General features: G+C 38.5%; 3 protein-coding genes across 3 annotated transcripts; 1 reads left to right on the top strand and 2 right to left on the bottom strand.

Moving 5' to 3' along the window:
• Positions 1-138: 138 nt before the first annotated feature.
• On the bottom strand, positions 139-1,418 carry LOC145562672 (uncharacterized). Its single transcript, XM_081623040.1, has one exon. The coding sequence runs from the start codon at positions 1,139-1,141 to the stop codon at positions 506-508; it is 636 nt and encodes a 211-aa protein (XP_081479166.1). The 5' UTR covers positions 1,142-1,418; the 3' UTR covers positions 139-505.
• A 9,913-nt stretch (positions 1,419-11,331) lies between these two features.
• On the top strand, positions 11,332-13,971 carry LOC145562673 (cytochrome b5-like). The gene is made up of 4 exons (XM_081623041.1): positions 11,332-11,482; positions 11,641-11,747; positions 13,307-13,373; positions 13,453-13,971. The coding sequence occupies exons 2-4, from the start codon at positions 11,661-11,663 to the stop codon at positions 13,704-13,706; spliced, it is 408 nt and encodes a 135-aa protein (XP_081479167.1). The 5' UTR covers positions 11,332-11,482; positions 11,641-11,660; the 3' UTR covers positions 13,707-13,971.
• A 2,664-nt stretch (positions 13,972-16,635) lies between these two features.
• Positions 16,636-18,087, bottom strand: LOC145565537 (disease resistance protein RGA2-like). The gene has a single exon (XM_081625508.1). The coding sequence runs from the start codon at positions 18,085-18,087 to the stop codon at positions 16,636-16,638; it is 1,452 nt and encodes a 483-aa protein (XP_081481634.1).
• Positions 18,088-21,499: the final 3,412 nt, after the last annotated feature.

The raw sequence follows: 21,499 nt of genomic DNA, 5'->3' as shown, positions 1-21,499 counted from the left end.
TGTTACTCACCTTGCCTCCACAAAGTTATGCTCGTTTCTCACTTTGCATGAAAAGCCTACCTTGGTATAACATGGTAAGAAGAACAATTTTTTTACCAATAATTAAAGTGGTAAAATAAGGTTACTACTTAGTACTTTACTTTTAAATCATAATCAACATTTTTTTACCAATAATCAAAGTTTTTTTTACATACAGTATTTAATTAGTGCTACGAGCCTACGAATATGAATATTTCTGACATTATACTAAAATAATAGTATTCTAAATTAGCTACATCCCTCACATGTCCCAACTCTCCCAAGAGTCCCAACCAAAACAGAACAAAAACCATAATAAAATAATAATTTTTTTTTTTTTTTTTTTTTAAAAAGTAAATATTTTCCCACCGAACATTCATAATATCTGATTTCTAAAATTAGTGAAGAGAAAAAAACTTTAATTTTTTTTTCCCACCTCCACTATACAAATTACAAAAATTATTAAAAAAAAAAAAAACCCAAAAAATCAATCGATAAAGCCAGTCTTTTGAAACACAGCGTTTCGCACAGTAGTCAAATCCCTACCCTTAAGAGTTCTTCCAGCACCTTCCATAACCGAAAACGACGTCGCATTATGCGACCTAGCAACAATCTCATGAGGCGGCACCATCTCTTCACCATCATCATCCAACAAATCACCACCATCATCAACCTCATCAAACCGGCCCAGCCCAACAAAAGCCCGCTTCCGCCGATTCCCAAGCCCATTGGGCCAAACGGGTACATTAACAGGGGCCGACTGATGAAACTTCCTCCCATAATAGTAACCCGCTAACCCAGGCCCATTTCCACGACTGAAAGAGGATGAAATCATTGAAACTGGAGACGTCGTCGTTTTGCGTTGGATTGAGGTTGGGCTTCGGGGTTCGTCGGGGGTGAGTAAGGCGGCGGAGATTCCGGTGGTGGAGGAGATTGTTATGGCCGGGTTTTCCACGGCGGCGGTTGTCTTTTCCGGCGAGGATGAGGTAGACCAAACGACGTCGCATTCGTCGAATTCTTCTTCTTCTTCTTGTTCTTCTTCTTTGTGTTGTTTGGGGTATTTGTTGAGAGTTGGTGGGTTGAATGAAGTGGTGGTGAGAAATCGAGATGGTTTCTGCACCATTTTTAATGGCGATTTTGGTGTCTGAGTTTTTGGGTTGAAGAAGATGCAAAAATAAAAATAAATGAATAATAATGATAATAATAATATCTGGGGATTGGAGAAGTAACGGAAAATTTATGAGGTGGGGAAGAGAAAGAGAGTAGTAGTAGTGTGACTGCGGTGAGTGGAAAGGGGGGCTGAAGTTGCAAATTGTGGGGAAATTAATTTAGGCCACACGTCGTGTGTTACGAACCTTCTCAAATGCGTTGGATTTTTATTTTTTCATTATCATGTGCAGATTCTGATGGGAAATAATCAAATAATCTGTTACACTGTCAATTAGTTATTTATATTCTCTCCCTTTCAAATTACAGAGTAATGGATATAACCCCGTTCAAAAAAAAAAAAAAAAAACTTGATATAATAAAAAAAATTTAAAATATATAGGGTTTCTGACACATTAATTATCTGATTTACTTAATTCATAAGGTATTACGATAAATGGATTTTTTAACATGTTACCCATACCATAGAACACAAACATTTAAAACTAAAAAGTTACTTTAAAATCATCAAAAGTTACCCTTTAATGAATGAAAGTTGCCCTTTAGGGCCTGTTCTCTTACGTTGAAATTCAGTTCAGTTCAGCTGAGTTCAGTTCAGTTCAGTTCAGTTCAGCTCCTAATTTCCTTCTCTTATAAAATATTCATTTCAGTTCAGTTCAGTTCAGTTCAATTCAGCTGAGTTTAGTTTAGTTCAGTTCAGTTCAGTTCAGCTGAGTTCAGTTCAGTTCAGTTCAGCTGAGTTCAGTCAATGAGAACATGCCCTTAATCCTTTATATATAAGTTACCCTAATATAAATAAAATTATTTATACTTTATTGATAAAAGTTACTCAAAAAGGATAAAAGTTACCCTAAATTCAATAAAAATTACCCCGATAAATAGTAATATTACTGTACTTCGAATATATATAAAAGTTTTTACACCATAGAAATTGCATAAATTTTTTTGTTGTCTTTCAACATGTAACTTATGAGTGTTATGACTATATGTTTATTATTTTTGATAAATAAATTACTCGTACTATTCATATTAGCTTGATAGAATAAGGATTGTAACATAGTTACTAATCTATTTTTTTTTTTTTTTTTTTTTTTTGAAGGGAAGCTCCAAAGGAGCAACTAGCTTTCATTCATAGGGATATCGTTGTTTAAAAGTGAAACAATACAAGACGGGAAATCCGTCAACCAAACACTACTACCCACCTCCCACGGCAAGCAATGAGCTAAACCATGAGCGACTTTATTACCTTCCCTACGAACGAACTTCCAAACCACACTATCTAAAAAAGAGCATAAATGATGAATATCATCTAATATCAAATGGAGACAGCTTCTCCCTCTTTCGCGAGACACAATTGTGTTGATGATGGCTAAGCAATCCCCCTCCACCTCGACTCGAGTATACCCAGCATCAATAGCAGCCCGAAGCCCCAAGTAAACTGCCTTAGCTTCAGCGATACAGGGCACCCACCTCTCCTCTGTCCTCCAGGCAGCAGCGAGCAGAGGAGCGCCACACGAATCCCTCACAACAGCACCAGCACTCGCACCCAATCCTTCACACACACCCCCGTCAACGTTCAACTTCACCCAGCCAACACGTGGAGGATGCCAGCGCTGCTTCACCCCTCTTCCCACCTGCACCCCCGACTGCTCCTCCCCTTGAACCTCTTGTAAAATTTTCTTAACATGCTCCATGGAACGCTTCGGTTCACAGGGCTCCCTGTCAAAAATCCATTTGTTCCTAACAGTCCAAATTGCCCAACAAACTGACATAAAAAGGGCGTGCTCCCTCGCAGGCAAGAATTCAAAACACGACCTTACCCATTCCCCAAAATCATTGAAGCAACCTTCAACAACCTCCCCAATTCCACTCTCCATGAGTTTAGCAGTGATACAATCCCTTAGAGCGTGCAATTCAGTTTCATCGGCACTCCCACACAACGAGCAAGTGATCACTCTTCCAGGAATACGCTTCCCATATCCCACCAGAGTAGGCAGAGCCCCTCTAGACGCCCTCCAGAAGAAGGTTTTCACCCTTGGGATAGTGTCTGCACTCCAAATTTTTGACCAGAAATGAGCAGCAGCATTAGACGAGGAAGCCTTATACATCAAACCATCACCATAAATAGCCCTATACGCTGACCGAACTGAATACTCCCCACTCTTCTCCAAATCCCAACAAATAGAATCATCTGGTAAACGTTGGCTAATTGGAATACTCAAGATACGATCCCACTCAAACGGAAGAAACACTTCCTTCACCCTAGCAATATTCCAAGAAGCTGTTGGAAGGTGTTAAGTCACACACTCTCAAGTCTGCAGCAGCATCACCTCTAGGAGATAACACCTTTCGAGATTGTGTACCCGGGATCCATAAACTGTCCCAAACTGAAATTCTCAACCCATCTCCAATCCTCCACCTTAACCCACGCTGAACCACCCATTTCACACCCCATATCCCTCGCCAGGAATAACTCGGGCAGTTGCCAAGATCAGCGCTTAAAAACTCTCCATTTGGGTAATATCGAGCCTTTAAAACCTATGCCACCAGAGAGTCCGGAAACTGAACTAAACGCCAAGCCTGTTTCCCTAAGAGGGCCGAATTAAAGGCCTTGAAATCACGGAAACCCAACCCTCCTGCAGCCTTAGGTTCGCATAATTTCTTCCAAGCTATCCAATGTATTTTACGCTCACCCTTCCTTTGACCCCACCAAAAATTAGCCACCAACGAACGCAACTCATCACAAAAAGAAGAGGGGAATTTAAATACACTCATCGCGTAGGTTGGGATTGATTGAGCCACAGCTTTTATCAAAACTTCCCGACCCGCCTTAGATAAAAAACCCCCCTTCCATCCTTGAAGTCTACTCCAAAGTTTCTCCCGGATGCCCTTAGTAAGCACCCGCTTTGACCTCCCTATCACCGTAGGTAAGCCAAGATACTTGTCATGCACTTCGACAATATTCACCCTAAATAAATTTGCCAACTCTTCTCTCCTATTCACCGGAACACCCTTACTAAAAGTCACCGTAGTCTTCCCAAAATTCACCATTTGCCCTGAAGCTACCTCATACTTATGCAAAATATCACGAATAGTATTAACTTCCTCCACCTTGGCCTTAGAAAAAATAATACTGTCATCAGCAAAGAACAAATGTGATATGGTCGGAGCCGACGGTGCAACCCGAACCCCATGAAGGTGACCATCTTCAACCGCCTTAGTAAGCAAACCAGACAAAGCCTCCGCACACAAGATAAACAAATATGGGGAAAGAGGATCACCTTGACGTAAACCCCTAGATGGAGTAAACTCCCCCGAAGGTGCCCCATTTATAAGAACCGAAAATGAGACCGTCGAAACACAATGCATTACCCGATCAACCCAGCTCTCTACAAACCCCAACTTGTGCATTACCGCTCTAAGAAAACCCCATTCCACCCTGTCATACGCCTTAGCCATATCAAGCTTAAGTGCTAGCGAACCACTCTCAATTCCTGAATATTTCATATGGTGAAACAGTTCAAACGCAACCAGAATATTGTCCGTGATCAGTCTACCCGGAACAAAAGCACTCTGATTAATCGACGTAATATCAGAAAGGAAAGTTTTCAAACGATTTGCTAACACTTTGGTAACCAATTTATACACCACATTACACAGGCTTATAGGTCTAAATTCGGTCATTTTATCCGGCTCCTTCTTCTTCGGAATAAGCACAATAAAAGTTTTATTAATTAAATCCAATGTCATCTCACCATTAAGCACCCCAATGACCAAATTAGAAACAGCAGGACCTACAATATGCCAATATGTCTGAAAAAATAAAGGGCACATACCATCCGGACCCGGAGCTTTCAAAGGATGCATCTGTTTCAAGGCTTGTAAAATCTCCTCCCCAGAATACGGAGCCTCTAATCTTGCATTCATCTCATCAGTTACTCGTCGCTCAATCCCTGCCAAGACATCATCAAAATGTAGGGGAGTAGAAGACGTGAAGAGGGTCTTAAAATAATCGGTGGCAACAACTTCTATCTCCTCCCCTCCCACGTGTTCCACACCATCATCGGTCACAAGAGAAGTGATACGATTTTTACTTCGGCGCTGGGAAGCTTTCCTGTGAAAAAAATTGGAATTACGATCACCCTCCTTGAGCCATAGAGCTCTCGATCTCTGTCTCCAATAAACCTCCTCATGGTGAAGTAAATTATTTATGTCCTTTACTACCTTCCTTCTCTCATTCACTTGAGCCTCCGAACGCCCTCCCCTATTCAACACTCCTAGCCTTTTTCTTTTCCTCCGTATCTCCTTAAAAATTTTACCAAACTCTCTATCACTCCAAAATCGCAGCTCCTCCGCACACACCGCAAGTTTGTGCTCCACCGAACCTCCCCCAAGCTGCCACACACTCTCCACCACTCCCTCGCACCCCTCATTCTCGGTCCAAAGCCGTTCAAACCTGAAAATTTTCGCTCCCAGCTTATTTGCCGCTTCCCCTTCCTCATCCAACACGAGTTTGATCGGAGCATGGTTCGACCATTCCCGCTCCAAGTTAAAAAGTTTTGCCCGGGAGAACATGGAGATCCAATCCTTACAAGCAAGAGCCCTATCTAGCCGACATTGCACATTATCATCGCCACTTTGCCCATTATCATATGTGAAAGCATAACCCGAAAAAGGAATGTCAATGAGTTGACAAACATCCACCGTGTCTCAAAAATTTTCCATTTGCCAAAGAGCTCTATCCCTCCCACCCTTCTTCTCGGAATCAGAGAGAATCTCATTAAAATCACCTATACAAACCCAAGGAACATCACTCACACTAGCCAACTCAATCAACAACTTCCAAGATAGATGACGATTAGAAACTTCCGGCCACCCATAAAATCCCGTAAGACGCCATTTTGAGGGGCCAAGCCCCTTCACAATCGTGACATCTATATGGTGTAAGGACATAGCACGAAGGTCAACTCCAAGGCCCTTCACCCAAAACAAAGCCACTCCACCCGATCTACCTCGACTGTCAACTGCAATACCATCATATCCCACCAACTTGGTCCTGATTTTCATCATCTCCCCACTACTCAATTTCGTCTCCATCAGAAAAATAAGAGACGGGGCTTCCCTCCGTACTAAGTTCCGGAGGTTATTAACTGCAGAGGTATTGCCCAACCCTCTGCAGTTAATACTCAAGATACTCATTGAGCTTGGCGGGACTGCTCATCGGCAGTCTCCGCCCCACGCCATCCAGTCAAATTGTCTTCAAGAAATATTTTTTTGTTCACATTTTCCACAACACCACTACTGTCATCACCCTCCCTACCTCTCTTCCCCAATAATTTGTCCCTGTCAATTTCCATCCTCTTACTTCCACTGCCCCCTTTTTCTTTCACTAACCTTCTCCCTGCCTTTCCCCCTCCCTTATCCTTAGAAGGACCACCCCCTACTCCAATAGAAAAAATCTGATACTCTTTTTCCACAACCCCCACCAGCGCACTCTCCCCCTCACCATCAACACCGCCCCCTTCCTTCCCCACTCCCTCCCCTATTTTATTAATTCCACCCCTCGAGGTCAGCTGACCCCCTTCCGTATTCACTACGCTCACAACCCCCCGATCATCATTCACCCCTTCCATAAGCATCTCCTTATTTCCCTCGACAGTTGCCAACAACACATCATTGCTACTCCCCACCTTCTTCATAACATCATGTTCGAGCTGCTCTAGCTTTTGAGTGAAAACTAGTGATTTCTTTTTAGACAATATCTTCCCCATCTCCTCCACCAATTTAGCTCTCCCTTTTCTTGGCGAAGCCCGGAGCCACAAACCCCATTGCTTCTCTTCCGGTTCCTCATCTTCAGCCACATTAGGACAATCTCTCTCCGTATGGCCCAAGATCCCACACAAGAAACAGAACGAGGCCAACCGCTCATACTTAAACTGAATTGTAGACACCTCCCCCCTCTTATTTCTGATTTTTTGAATCCTGCGCAAAGGTTTAGATGTGTCCACCATAACCCGTACCCTTCGAGATTTATCCCACCCCAAAGCATCATCCTCCACCTCCATAACAGCGCCTATTTTATTAGCAATCAGTCTTACATCATCATTAGTCCTACTGTCCAGGGGAAGGTTGTAAATTCGAATCCAGAAAAGGGCAAAATTTCAGTTCAATTGATTCGGGTTGTTCTCCAATGTGAATGTCTTTTAAAAGCAATAATTGATTATCAAAGTTCCAAGGAGCACCATCCAATACCTTCTCTTTATCACGCCAATGAAAGAATTGGATTATAAATAGATTGTTCTCAATTTTACGGAAAATTACCTCACGTTTCAAAGTCCACGCTTGTTTGAGCGTCCTTTGCATAGCTTCGAAATTGTATGAACGCATAGTCAGAATCTTCCCAACCACAGACAATGCTAATTTGCTTTCTTGGGTTGCATCAGAGTTTTTCCCTATGTCCGCAATCTCTTCTTCATCCTCTGTAATGTTCAATTTCGAACACCTTTCAATAATATCATCTGCCATGGCTGTCGAAACCACCCCTCCAGAAGGGGAGAACCGCTTGTACGAGCAAGAGAAACCACTCAGACCCCCGACGAAAGGAAACCCTAACCCCAGAGCGAGACTCTTTTTTCGTTAGTTACTAATCTATATTAAATTACTTTTTTCACAATTTCAGCAACATTTTATAAACTTTTTAAAATAAAATATTAAAGATATAAACTGTTACAACTTTTATTGTTACATTTGTTTTGGAAAGTATTATAAACAAGATTCATTTATAATTTTCTATCCCAAAATCATAGGGTTGTTTTATTTTATTTCTTTGGGATAATGATGAAATAGCAACTTGCTTAGTCTTTGTAATAGGACCAACAAAATATTAGAACTTTTGAATGATAGAGGAGAAAAAAACATTTCACCAACAATATATTAGAAAACGTACCATGTATTAAATAAAATTAATTAGTAATACTCCCTTTCATCATAGAATAATTGACATTAAATACGATTCATTAGTAATACTCCCTTTATAATTGAATAACCGACAAAATCAAATTAGGGCAAAATATAGCTATGGAAGTAACGGTTAGTTGTGCAAGTTGTTAGCTGTGAAAATAGATAATTAAAGTACGAGTATTTAGTAAAATAGTAGTTGACTAGTTGTGACATATAAGAATCGATATTTTTTTCCCTAAAATTATAGATTAAATTTTTAAGAATTACCTCTAATCTTCAAAAACTAATATTTCTAACTTTTGATAAAACCTACCTCTATCAATAAACCCTCATTTTTTTTTCATGGACAAATCACTAAAATCTACTCAAAAGCTATTGTCGAACACACACTTAGGCATATAAACTTAAACATATATGGTTAAATTCTAGTAAACAAATACTTCATATATAAAAATGGTGTATTATGAAATTTTATATTATATTTATTTACAAACACATTTTATGATAAAATTTGTTTTTAATACACTATAAAAAAAAATTATGGTAAAAGAAATGCCAATTATTTTGAGACAGCGACTAGAGGCAGTAACAATAAGGGCCTGTTTACATTTACTGAACTGAGCTGAACTGAACTGATTGGAGCTGAACTGAACTGAATTGAACTGAGCTGAAATGAATATTTATGAGAGAGGAAAATTAGGAGCTGAATTGAACTAAACTGAACTGATTGGAGCTGAATTGAATTGAACTGAATTGAACTTAAATTAAATAAATTTAAACATGCCCTAAATTAATTAAACAATTCGTTACACCATTAATTAGTTGTTATCTATTACCTTTGTTCCTCGTTACTTGACATTGGGTAGAATGAGTACTAGAGTGAATTAAGTCCATAGTCCATACACCTTATTGTAAAGGACTAGGAGCAAACATTCCCCCAAGTCCAACTATGAAAAAGGTCTCTTACAACTTACATCTTGGTTTTTACTTGTGAATTACTGGTATTGAACATGAGCATGACCTCACCTCTCTAGTTTGCTTGTCAATTTATAAATTTGGTGAATAAAAAAAGTATAATTATTTTTGCTGACTTTGCTTCATTGGTTGCTTTTGACACTAAAGGTATTTTTAATTAAACTGATTTTCATTTATCTAGATTTATTTTATCTTATTAGAACTTATTTAAATTTAATCTGAACTTATTAAAACTTATCATAGTTGTAATTTGAAGTTGAATAACCCTTATTTTAAAACTTATTTTAACCGAATTTATTAGACCTAAAATACATGAAAATAAAGTAAACAGAACATCTCCTAATTCATTTTGTAGGGATAGTTATGATGGAATCATCCTTAGTAGTGCAAATACTACCATTCCACAAGGAGTTCTATTGCTGTAAGAAGCTATTATCCATGTTGTCCAGTTTTCTTTAGCCATAATTGATGTTAACTTAAGGTTTTTTTTTTTTTTTTTTTTTTTTTTTTTTTTTTTTTTTTTTTTTTTTTTTTTTTGATGAGAAGAAATAATTTCATTAATAACTTAAGATGTTAACTTTTTTTTTTTGAAAGCACTTAAGATGTTAACTTAAGATACTGTTACTATGTGAACTTTTTGGCTTGTATTATAGAACATGTTTGGTAAAAGTATTTTTGTCGTACCTAAAAATAAATTTAGTAATTCATTATTGTTTACCAGATTTAGTTTTTCAGAGAGGTCCAAAACGACAACTAAGAAATTAAGAAATTTAAAATTTAAATTAGAATCTTCATAATGTTAAAGTCAAATTTAGGCTATTTAGCCACTCTTGAAAAAGACAACTAAAATTTTGAGAACACTAGAAGAATAAAACATTAATCAGCATAATCAAATATTCAATCAAAATAAAACAAAAAATGATAAAAAAAATATCGACTCAAGAAAATCTATAACTAATATTAAAGTAGCAGCTGCTGATGTCATTTTTTTCAAAGTTGTACACGTGGCGCTATTTTATGAAAAGATTTTCCGCCCAAATGCTATTTTTTTTTTTTGAAACAAAATGCTAATTAATTCTAAACATATAGTAGCTATTATTTAGGTAATTAATTTAAAAGAAGTACATATTACTTTGGTGATTTATGTTGATGTTAGGTTGTTGGAGTCTTTATAAGAGTTGTTAGCATAGTTGAGGTCAATTAAATTGAACTTATGAACATTTTAAACTCAATTTTTTTTTTTTTTTTACAAAAATTCAAAGATAAATTACTGGTGGTAACCTAGTGAAAGAGTAAAGCATTTCTAAACAAGTTTAAGGGCCTGAATTAAACTGATTAGAGCTAAACTGAACTGTTTATGGACAAACTTTTAAAAAAAATTGAATGTACAATACAATATTGTAAATCCGCTTCAAAGTTACTTTAAAATGTTCAAAAGTTACCAAATAATGAATGAAAGTAACCATGATATAATAAAAGTTATTTAAGCTTTAAGGATAAAAGTTATCCTATGTTCAACAAAAGTTACCCTAAATTCAACAAAAGTGACCCTCGATTTACAGTAAATTACTGTACATCGTAGGTATACAAAAGTTTTTTCTATTTATAAGAGAAAGAAATTAGGAATTGAACTGAATTGAACATATTAGAGCTGAACTGAACTAAACTGAAACTAAGCCGAAGAGAATAGACACTAAGTGTCATGTGTCACTCTTTCCCTGGGTTGTTTTAAGATTATAACACTAATATTTTGACCATTAAACTATTTTTCTTAGAAAGCCATATGACCAATACGAGTATTAGAGTTTAAGCAAAAATCGGATGCCACTACATCCTCCACCATATTTGGAGTTTGGACAACCCCCTACCCACACTATAGTTGAGTACTCGAGCGGGGTAAAATGAGTCATAGAGTGAGCTATGCAATTCGCTTCTCTAAAAAAAGGAACAAAATCAATAAACTCAAAACAATTAGCAATATTCCTAATTTCTCTACATTAAAATTGACATAAAAAGTCAAAATGTTTCATTAAATTAAATATAGAAAGAGTATGTATACTCTCACTACATTAGATTAGAGAAAATTGAATAATCTTTTTCTCCTCATAAAAAAGTACTCGTACTTCGTATATAAATGAATCTGGCAGTCGTGCAAACCAAAAAGTCAATAAGTCTTGTGGACACCACGACATTTCTGTGCAAATCAGGGTCAATTTTGCTGCCCATTAAAAATTAAGCATTTTCTTTTTCTTTCTCACACTTTAATTCCCACAATTGGTCGTTCGTAAAGTTGGTTGATAAGGAAGTAGTAACACCTTAACCTTTTTCTCTCTATTTCTCTCTCTTTCTCTTTTCTACTCTTGTAAGTAACGAGGGATCTTTGCTTGATCTGGATTCAAAAATTCTATTTTTTTTTACTTCAATTGATTTGTTAAAGTAATTAAATTTCTGGGTTTGTTGTTAATTGGCTGTACCTTTCTGGGTTTTTTCTTAATTTTTGTTTGAATTTTTTGTTTGTAGGATCAGAAAGAGGGGTGAAAATGGCTTCAGATGGTAAAGTTCACACCTTTGACGAAGTTTCAAAGCACAACAGTAGCAAGGATTGCTGGTTAATTATCTCCGGAAAGGTCAGATCTCAATTTTAATTTGCTCTTTCCGTTTGATTTTTCTTGTTGGGGTTTTGAATTGTTCTGAATTGTTGTTCTTGTATGACTTTTATGGGATTTTGAATTTTAATTTGATATTTTCTGTTCTGGAACCACATTACATAAACCGATTTAGGATGTTTGGAAAAAGTTGTCGCAATGCATGAATTGTAATGATTTATGTTTGTTTTTCGTTTTAAATGATTAAATTATTTAATTGACGGGAAGATGGTATAAATCGAACGATTATTGTTAAGAGATATCGACTATTATATGTATATATGAGGGGTTATCACAAATGCACAATGTGACAATTATATTCGGATGAAGGAATTATAACATTGGGTGAATCCAATAATTTGAGATTAGGTGCTTGTAACTTTTTTAAGGACTATCATGCACTTGCTAATTTGTTATTGAATAAATAAATATGTAATGCTAGAAAGCTTGAACCATTTTGGTAAGGTGAGGTGATGATCGATTGCTTGTATGACTCGAACTCTTGAATCTTTGAAGTCTTTAATCCACAAGAAATGCATTAGAAGCTAGAGGGTTTGAGGTGTGTGACGCTTTAATAAATTATCAAATTGGACACTTAAGTAGAAGATAATAGCTCAAAGTTCTAAGATTTGAGAGACACGAATGGCACGAGTCTTCTTCATCAGTATTCTCTTTGATGGATGCTGTTGTTAGAGTGGACCGCCAATCTGATGTGTGATTCATTGTATAGTCTCTTGCAAGTTGGTTGTGCATGATAGAGCATCTTGATTTGATGAATTATCTTTCTTGGCCTATAGTAACAAGAATAACGATCCCCACTTTGGATCTTGTTATTTGGCCGATACAGCTTGTCAATGAAAACTAGCTGAGAATAGATCAACATAAGAACATTTTCCAGAATCAATTGTTATTCAGGGGGTTCTGTTTTTTCATGGCTTTTCTCAATGTGGTTTTTATCATACCAGTTAGTATGAAACAACCATGTTCTCTCAAGTCATCAATCACTTGATAGTGTCAGTGTAGAACCTTATGCACATGTGATGTAAATCTTAAACTAACCGAATTTACCTCTATCTATGTTTTCTGCATCCTATACTATGTAAATCATAATATCATTAGTATTCTCCTGATTGATTGCTACAGCCTTAGTTTTTGTTTTGGATCATTGCTCTTTCAATTTTTTTTTGGTTGCTTCCTGTTTCAAATGTGCACGTTCCCTGAATTATATTAACATAACATCACTTCTGCTGCATCTAAATTTTACTCCGTCTGTCCAGTTTTATTACTCTCTGTAATTACTTTGGGATATCCGTGAAGTTCATATATCCTATAGATTTATGATTGTATATTCCAAGAAGCCCTACTGACATTGAGTTATGAGGGGTGTCAGATGGATCAATTTAGACCAATTAGTGTATGGGTCTTTTAGTATTATTATAACATATCCTTACCATGAAGTATTCTTAATTATGTGACAATCATATCTTGGTAGAGGGAATAATTGTGAAAATTAATGGCACTTTGCTGATTGACATATTCAGGTCTATGATGTAACCCCTTTTATGGAAGACCATCCTGGTGGTGATGAAGTTCTTTTATCTGCAACTGGTGCGTTTCCCTACATTTCTCTTATTTGCCATCTACATTACTAAGCATGCATCTTAGCTTCTTACACATTTTTATATAGGCAAAGACGCAACAAACGATTTTGAAGATGTGGGACACAGTGATTCAGCCAGAGAGATGATGGACAAATACTACGTTGGAGAAATCGACGTATCAACTGTCCCTCTAAAGCGCTCGTATGTTCCACCGCAACAAGCTCATTACAATCATGACAAGACACCCGAGTTTATTATCAAGATCTTACAGTTCCTGGTACCCCTTCTCATCTTAGGTCTGGCTTTCACAGTGCGTCACTACACCAAAAAGGAGGATTAGAAAATTATCTGTCCTCTGAATAGTGAATCTAGGCATGTATCAATTAGCTATTCAGAAGTCTCAGTCCTTGGATTATTGATCCTTATTCAGTTGGTTGTGTCTGAAGGTTCTGTTCTAGTTTCTATCATGCTATATTACTGTGATTCTGGATGTACACTCAGGTCACTGTTCTGCTGCTCATTGGATAATTCTATGTGGCAAACCTTTGTTAAGAATTTCAATGTGTTTGTGCTTTGCAGTAATATTTTTCGTTATAAGTTTATCAGTGTTAATTCTCACCTGTATGTCTTATCATGGGGAGCAGGAACAAAGTTTATCAGTGTTAATTCTCACCTTTTCTTATTGTCTCTGTTTTTCCTTAAAAATGAATATTCCGAACCTAAGCAATGTCTCAAATTTGGCCCCCGGATGACTGAATAATGGATACCTAATTAAACTTGAGGGGAGCATTTTTCTTATGGATGGTACGTTGGTATTGGGTGATTGGCCTGTGAACCCGAGGAGTGCTATTTCCCTTCTATTTTAAGGCCATGCTTGACGATTAATTGTTGGTTGTATTTGCTAGTTTGATTAATCAGTTGTATTAGTTGTGTCAGGTGTTTTATTTGCCGATTGCTAATTTATGTATAAAATGACCAATGAAAATGTTGGAATAATTTACGATTAGGGAAATTTTTGTGTAACATGTGTTTAATGGTAGTAAATTAAGCCAACTCTAAACAAAGAATATTCACAACTATGTCAACAAACTCTTGTTTCAAAAAAATTACTATACCTGTTTTTATTCAAAATTAGCTTTCAGAGTTAAATCTCTCTGCCAGTTCTCTCTCAACCAAACACTGTTATAGTCATTAAAGGTGCCTCTCTACTCTCTTTTTGCCTCAAACCTAATTTTAATGAACCTCAATTTTTGGTAATGCTGTGTAATTTCTTACACATGGTGTGTTTAGACTTTAAATAGACCTTTTGGAAGCACTAAATATTGAATTATTGATATTTGATAAGTAGCAATTAAACAGACATTGATGAAGTGCACATTGAAAAAGATCATATTTCTAACAAAGGATTTGATGGGGCATGACATCAGCCCAAAATTAGTACATGTACATCTAATAATCCTCAAGCTCTCACATAATACACAAGTAAGCAAGTGAAGAATAACAACAAACTCAGACCACCAAGTAAAAATGGACTAATAAAAGAAGATGGAGCAACATCACAGGAAGTTGGATGGTTTTGAATGACGGATGAGTTATTGGAATGATGACTGAAAAACTTGCCTTCGGAAGGGTTGATGTATATCTTACGTAGATGTTGAATGAGCCAAAGTTCACCTGATGGCTTCCGGCACTTCTCCACTAGCGCTCTTGAGCATCCATAAATCTCAAGTGATAACGACCCGGAGAGGATGCTCATTTGATGCGGCAACCGTTCCAATCTAGGACACCCCCATATCTGAATTTTTCTAAGAGAGGTGAGGCTGTCAATCCAATCTGATATTTCCTTCACATTTGGACAATTCATAATTGTTAGATCTTGAAGGGAGGAGAGGTCTCGAAACTGCTCAGGGATAACCTCTAACTCTGAAATCTCACTTAACACCAGTTTCTGTATGTTTGGAAAGCAGCTTTTGACAAGGAAATCTCCCTGTTGTTGCCCACCTGAAGCTGGTGCTAATTTTTCTTCTATCCTTACACGGCGAAGAGTAAGGTTCCTTAGACCGTTCTCCCTAATCGTTGTGAAACTCAACTCCATGGGGCCTAGCTTCAGCTGCTCCATTTTTGAGTATCTAGGAAGCCAGTTCAGCTGATGATCATGCTCATCTTCACTTGTTTCATTCTCAACCCGAATCCTAACTATAAGTTGTTCTTCAACACTTGGCTGAGGCTGCCCCATTTCCATAATCAGAAAGGGGCATACAGATTTACAATAAAACAGTTGAATTGAAACAAGTTTCGGAAACTTATCATGGAGCCGATCATCCGTCATCCAGCTTGGTAACTTTTTCCCACCATAATTTCTTATTGTAATGTGCCTCAAATTGTTTCCACATGGTTGCAGACCTTCTAGAAACCTCTCATCTTCAAGGGAGCTGTAGGTGAATTCTACTTTCAGCGAAGTTAATTTCGCTTTCTTCTCCAAGTGTGCTGTTGGAGCTTCTGATACTAGATGCTTGGACTGCCCTGCCACATGTATGGTCAACTCTCCCCTGATATTGTTGAGATGACCTAGCTCTGCCAAATCGGCCGCAACATTACCCTAGGATCTACTACTTGAAGTGCTGCTATCCTCCCCAATAACAACAAACAAATTTAATTCTTGTAGATCGCTCAAATTCCCTATCCCCTTGGGCATATGTGTAATACTCTCCATTCCCATCACATTGCGAGAAAGCGTGTTATTACCAGTCTCCATCAGCAATAGGTGTCTTAGCTTGACCATCTTGTTCATTTCTCTGGGCAACTTGTGGAGATTCCAGCAATCAGACAGGTTGAGTGACAACAAGTACACCAGCTTTGTGATCGAGTTTGGAAGCTTGCGCAGAGGATTATCTGACAAATCGAGATACCTCAAGTGGATCAGCTCACTTATAGATTTCGGCACTTCCTTAATATCTTGGCCCTTCAGATCTAATACCTTTAAATTCGGAAATCTGGATATTAAATTCTCAATTTCAGACCCCAATCTGATCCTACGATCATAATTGGTACCAAACCAATTCATGACGATTGATTGTAGTTGCTTGCCATCGAACTCCGAAAACAGGACTCCCCAATCTGGGATGTCCTTGCTTATAGAGACGTGACAAACTCCAGCAGCAATTTCACTAGTTTTAGAATCGATCATCTGGTGCTTGGACTTACCAATCAACAACATGAGATCGTGCATGACGTCATGCATCTTGAATTTTCTGATATGATGCATTTGCTCAAAGAAGCCACGACGTACCAAGCTGTGTACGTACATGGTCTTCTCCAGCATCTTCTAACTCAACAAAGCCCAAAGCCATCCATATACGCACCATAATTTCTGTATGATAACTTTCCCCCTTGGGGAACAAGGAACAATAAGCAGCACAACGCTTTAAATTATTGTTCAAATCATCATAGCTAAGTTTCAGTGTTTGCATAACCCGGTCTTCCATATGGAAGGCTGAATTTGCAGCTAATTTATCCTTAAGGGCCTGCCAATCCCCGATTGTGTGTTTCTCTGCTAACTGGCATCGTACCGCCTTTATAACAAGGGGATTTTTCGGACACATTTTTGCAATCTCCTTCCCTATCGCCTCAATACCCAGCTCCAGCTCTTGCCCTTGTGCAAGAGCGAAGTACTGAAGGAGGAGCCAAGAATCATTCTCAGCTAATTCACCAAGCATGTAGGGGTCTTTAATGCCCATGACATCGACAACTGCCTCACTACGTGTGGTAGCGAGAACTCTGAACTCAAGAGCCCCAACTTGTAGCAATAATGCTCTAAGTTGTAGCCATTCTTCTCTTAAAGTGTCTCGATGCCATAGATTATCGAGGACCAACAAACACCTTTTCCCAGCAATTTCATGCATTGCACGCGAAAACTGAAGATGGAGCTGAGCCATCTCACAGTTTATAGGATTGTCACCGGTAACAAATGCTATAATCTTGACAAGAAAATCCCTAACACCAGATTGTGGAGTGGCAGAAACCCAAAGTTGGGAATCGAAACCGTTTTTCACCCTTTCATCGTTGTATACATACTGAGCTAGAGTAGTTTTGCCCACTCCCCCAATCCCAAGAATGGCAACAGCAGAGAAAGACTCTATGCCATTGGAGGAACGAAAGAGTTGCATTATTTCATTGTCCCTATCTCGGTCTCTCCCTATGACCTTATCAGTATCTAGAAGAGGACCGGTGTCGTAGCTGATAGACAGCCGGTTTGGGTTATTTTTAGATGACTTGATGGTTACTATCGGACTAACCAAGGCATAATCACTCGCAATTCTAGCAAGTTCCTCCTTGATAGCATTGATCTTATCAGCAGTTATGAAGGGAGAAACAAGTTGGTTAGAAGACGAACAAAACAAGCGTGCTTCCACTATCATCTTACTTCCGCCGCCCCCCATTCCCATGACTTCCTTCTGCTTGGATTTTGCTGCTTGCTCGTCAAAGAAGTTTTCCAATGTATCAAGTGCATGTCGAAGCACTTTGATCGTGTGCCCTTCGATGTCATCACCCTCCTCGAAAGGATCGAAACCAAAGAGTGCTGCTTTGATGGCGGAGTTAGTGTCCTGAAGCTCTTTTACGTGGGTTTTGAGGTCCTTGGCAAATTTGATTTTCTTCCATGCCACGGAACCCAGCTTCTTTAGAGCATCTGTCAAAGTATCAGCTCCTACGGCCTCAACCATGCTCTCGATCTCTCTTTTGTATTTGTTTTGGTGGATGATTGTTGTTCTCTCAACAAATCGAAATATGATTGTTGTCAGTTCTCTCTATTTTTCTTTTGAAATTTGAAAGTGGGTTTGTGTTTGTGGCTCTGGAAGAGCTTATTACAGATAGAAATGGGCTACAAAATTTACAGAATGTTTAGGCAAATCTCAACAAGGACGTATGAGAATCTGCTAGGTTTGAGGGGTAATAACAATCATACTACCAAAAGCGCAATAAATAGCAATAAGGCACCAATAAAGTAGTAGATAAGCAATGAAACAGCAATAAACAAACAGAATGAATATTACTACGAAAAGAACAAGTTTAGAAATACAATACTGAATAAGGAATAGCCTCCTTCTTCAGTAAGGACGATGCTCCGTAGATGAATGCCGAGTAATTCTATTATATTCAGAGTATATGTGCGTATATGAATGCTCAAAATGTCTAATTGTGCTTATTTATACCTAGGGAACTCTAGGGTTTACAAAGATATTCGAAATATATTCAAAATGGGGAAGATCTTCTTGATTTATCTCCTTCCCTGTTCTGTAGGTGTATCTTTGGCAAGTATCTTTTTGATTGATATCCTTGATGCTGTTTTCCTTGTTTATTCCAACCGAGCCGCTTTGCTTATTTTGTTGATGCATTATTTCTTGGACTGGTGCCCTAAACTTTATGGGTCGTATTACAATACGGGCCCATTAATTGCCCCTAATTTTTATTTCCAAGTATTTGGAAGTGAAAATTACTTAAAGAAAATTCTGGAAACTATTTTGAAATTCAGAAATTGCTTCAACGGTTAACAAAATAGAAAGTGGTGGCGGTTTTAAGGCAACTTCCTCGATAACTGTGAAGGACGGTTTTATTTCCGTCTTTGGTATTTATTGGGTGTCCAGGCTGTTGTCTAATCACTTCAATTGCTTTGCCCCTAATTTCAATTTCATCAGGTATTTTCTTTCTCCTCTCTGTTTGCTCTGTTTTGCTTTGTATTTTTCTTTTCTTGTTTTTGTGATGGATGATCGTGTGAGAGTGGTGTTTGCTGGGGTGGATGAGGGTGTGAAAAAGCCGAACTTGGTGGCGCAGAACGTCTTTCCTGTCAAGGATACTTATCCTTCCACTGTTACGAAGGAGGAGGTTCAGAACATTGCTACACTTGCGCGTTTTCCTGATGGGGTTGTGGTGAAAATTCCATCAGCCAGGGAAAGGGCTGACTGGATTGCTCCTGGTTGGGTGTGTTTCTTTGAGTATCCCTTTGTAATTGGGCATACGTTTCCATTTTCTGCTCTTGTTCGTCAATTTCTTTCTAGAGTTAGGGTTTCGCCTTGTCAGTTATTGCCCCAAACTTGGAGGGTATTGAGAATTTTGGATTTGCTGAGTGCGAAATTGGGTATAGAACTTGATGTGAGGGATTTGTGTTACCCTTACACTATCAGGACCAGTGGTAAAGGTCGGGTTGGTCTTCGCCTGAAGGATGGCGTTGGTCCTTTGGTGACTGATCTGGAGAAGGCGTTTGACAAAAAGTGGTATCACAAATTCTTCTTTGTGAGGATTGATTCGTTGGGTGATGATTGTGATTTTTTGATTGACACTGTTGAGGCCGAAGGTATTTTGTTTCCTATTCTTTTATATTCTTCTTTCCTTCTTTGTTGATTTGGGGTTATTTGCCTGTTGATTGCAGTGAGTAAATTGAAGCAGCGCTCTCAGTCTCCATCCTTGATAGACAAGTTATACGAGTTGAGTGCGGACGAGAGGTCTTTCATCAAATTGACGCAGCCTGAGGTAGTTGTTCAAATTAAGTCTTTGGACGAATCTGATTCTGAGCAGAAAGGTGCTCCAGCCATGTCTCAAGGTTTGTTTTCTTTCTCCCTTGTGAATTTGATGCTTTATTGTGCTTATGCTTTTGTGAATACGTGGCTGGTTTGCTTTTGTGTTTTTATTTTTGAATTTGGCCGTTTCTTTGTTGAACACATTTGCGTGTATTTGTTATTCTTAGTTGTTTGTTATTGACGTCCTTGCTGTATACGTTTAATGTGATCCTTGTTGTGTACATTTGTTGTATTCCTAGTTGTATGTTTATTGACCCAACTGTATTCCCTGTAGATACAACAAGGTCACTAAGGTCTCATGATCTTCTTAGCTCACCTCCATCTTGGGTCGTCTTAAGTCTCGTTCGTCTCCCCAGACTTCTGAGGCTGTTCCCATCAAGATGGTTGCTCCTAGGGGTGCTGCACCTCCGCCTCCGCCTCGTGCTGGTCTTAAGAGGAAATTGGAGATGCCCATTGATGTTGACGCTGCTGAGTTTTCCTTTGACTCTCTTGCTCCACATGTGGATACCTTGTTGTTTCCCTCCTTCAAGGATCGCCAGTCTTCGATGACTTTTGCTGATCTTTCCCAAGAAGCGGCTGTACAGTCCTTCCAGGTATGGTGTACTCCAAAAATTTTTCGCATAAAAATCGACCTTATTGAAATATGCGTCTTTACCTTTCTTCTTTGCTGTGTAGAGTCTCCAGTCCTGCCTTGGTGTTTTAGGCAAGGTGTCAGAATTTTCTCGGGTGTATGAAGCTATGAAGAAGGAACGTGATGCTTTGTCTGATAAGTACAAGGCTGCTACTGAAGCTTTGAAGTCTGAACGAGCTAAGCATCGGGACTGCATTTCTGAGCGGGACGGGCTGAAAAGTACCCTGAAGGAAGCTGCTAATGAGGCCATTGATGCTGCTACGTACTATTATGGGAAAGCACGTCTTGAGATGATGGAGGAGTTTCAGCAAGGAAAGCATGAGGCTTGGGATTATGATGGTGATAAGGCTTCTTTTGAGAGGACGTTTCCTGAAGGGACTGCTGCTCCTGGTACCTTACTGCTGAGCTTTGCTGATGAGGAGGTGAATTCTCCTCATAATGAAGAAGTCAAGGAGGCCCCAGAGGTGATGAAGCCTGTAGCTGAAGAAGTGATCCCTGCTGACAATATGGGAGAGAATTAGTTTAGCTGGTGCTGCGTCACCTTAAAAAAATGTACAACTTTGGATGCTGTTTCTGTTTATTGCCTTAGTGCAGTTTGGATAATTTGTTCTTCTTTTGTGCTACATGTTTGTAGCTGGATGCTTTGTTTAATTTCGTTGTAGTGTAACTTAAGTATTTCTGTCTTTTTACTGTGTGATTCTTGTTTCCGCGTAGTGTGGTGTGTTTACAAATGTATCACGAATGTGTTACAGTTGTATTACAGTTGTATTACAGTTGTATTACAGTTGTATTACACTTACATGTGTTTGTAAGTTCTGTGAGGGTGATATGTCTGTTCCTTTCAGGAATGCCTTGCCTTTGTTCTGTAGTGAAGGGACTTATTGTATCCTTGCTCTGTGATATCGGTCGTGTTCCTTGCAAAATAGAAGA

The sequence above is a fragment of the Chenopodium album genome, chromosome 10 (genome assembly GCF_948465745.1).
Source record: "Chenopodium album chromosome 10, dcCheAlbu1.1, whole genome shotgun sequence".
In the NCBI taxonomy this organism is placed as follows: Eukaryota; Viridiplantae; Streptophyta; class Magnoliopsida; order Caryophyllales; family Amaranthaceae; genus Chenopodium; species Chenopodium album.
Note: the sequence above shows the minus strand (reverse complement) of the source record. Positions and strands in the feature narration are given on the sequence as shown.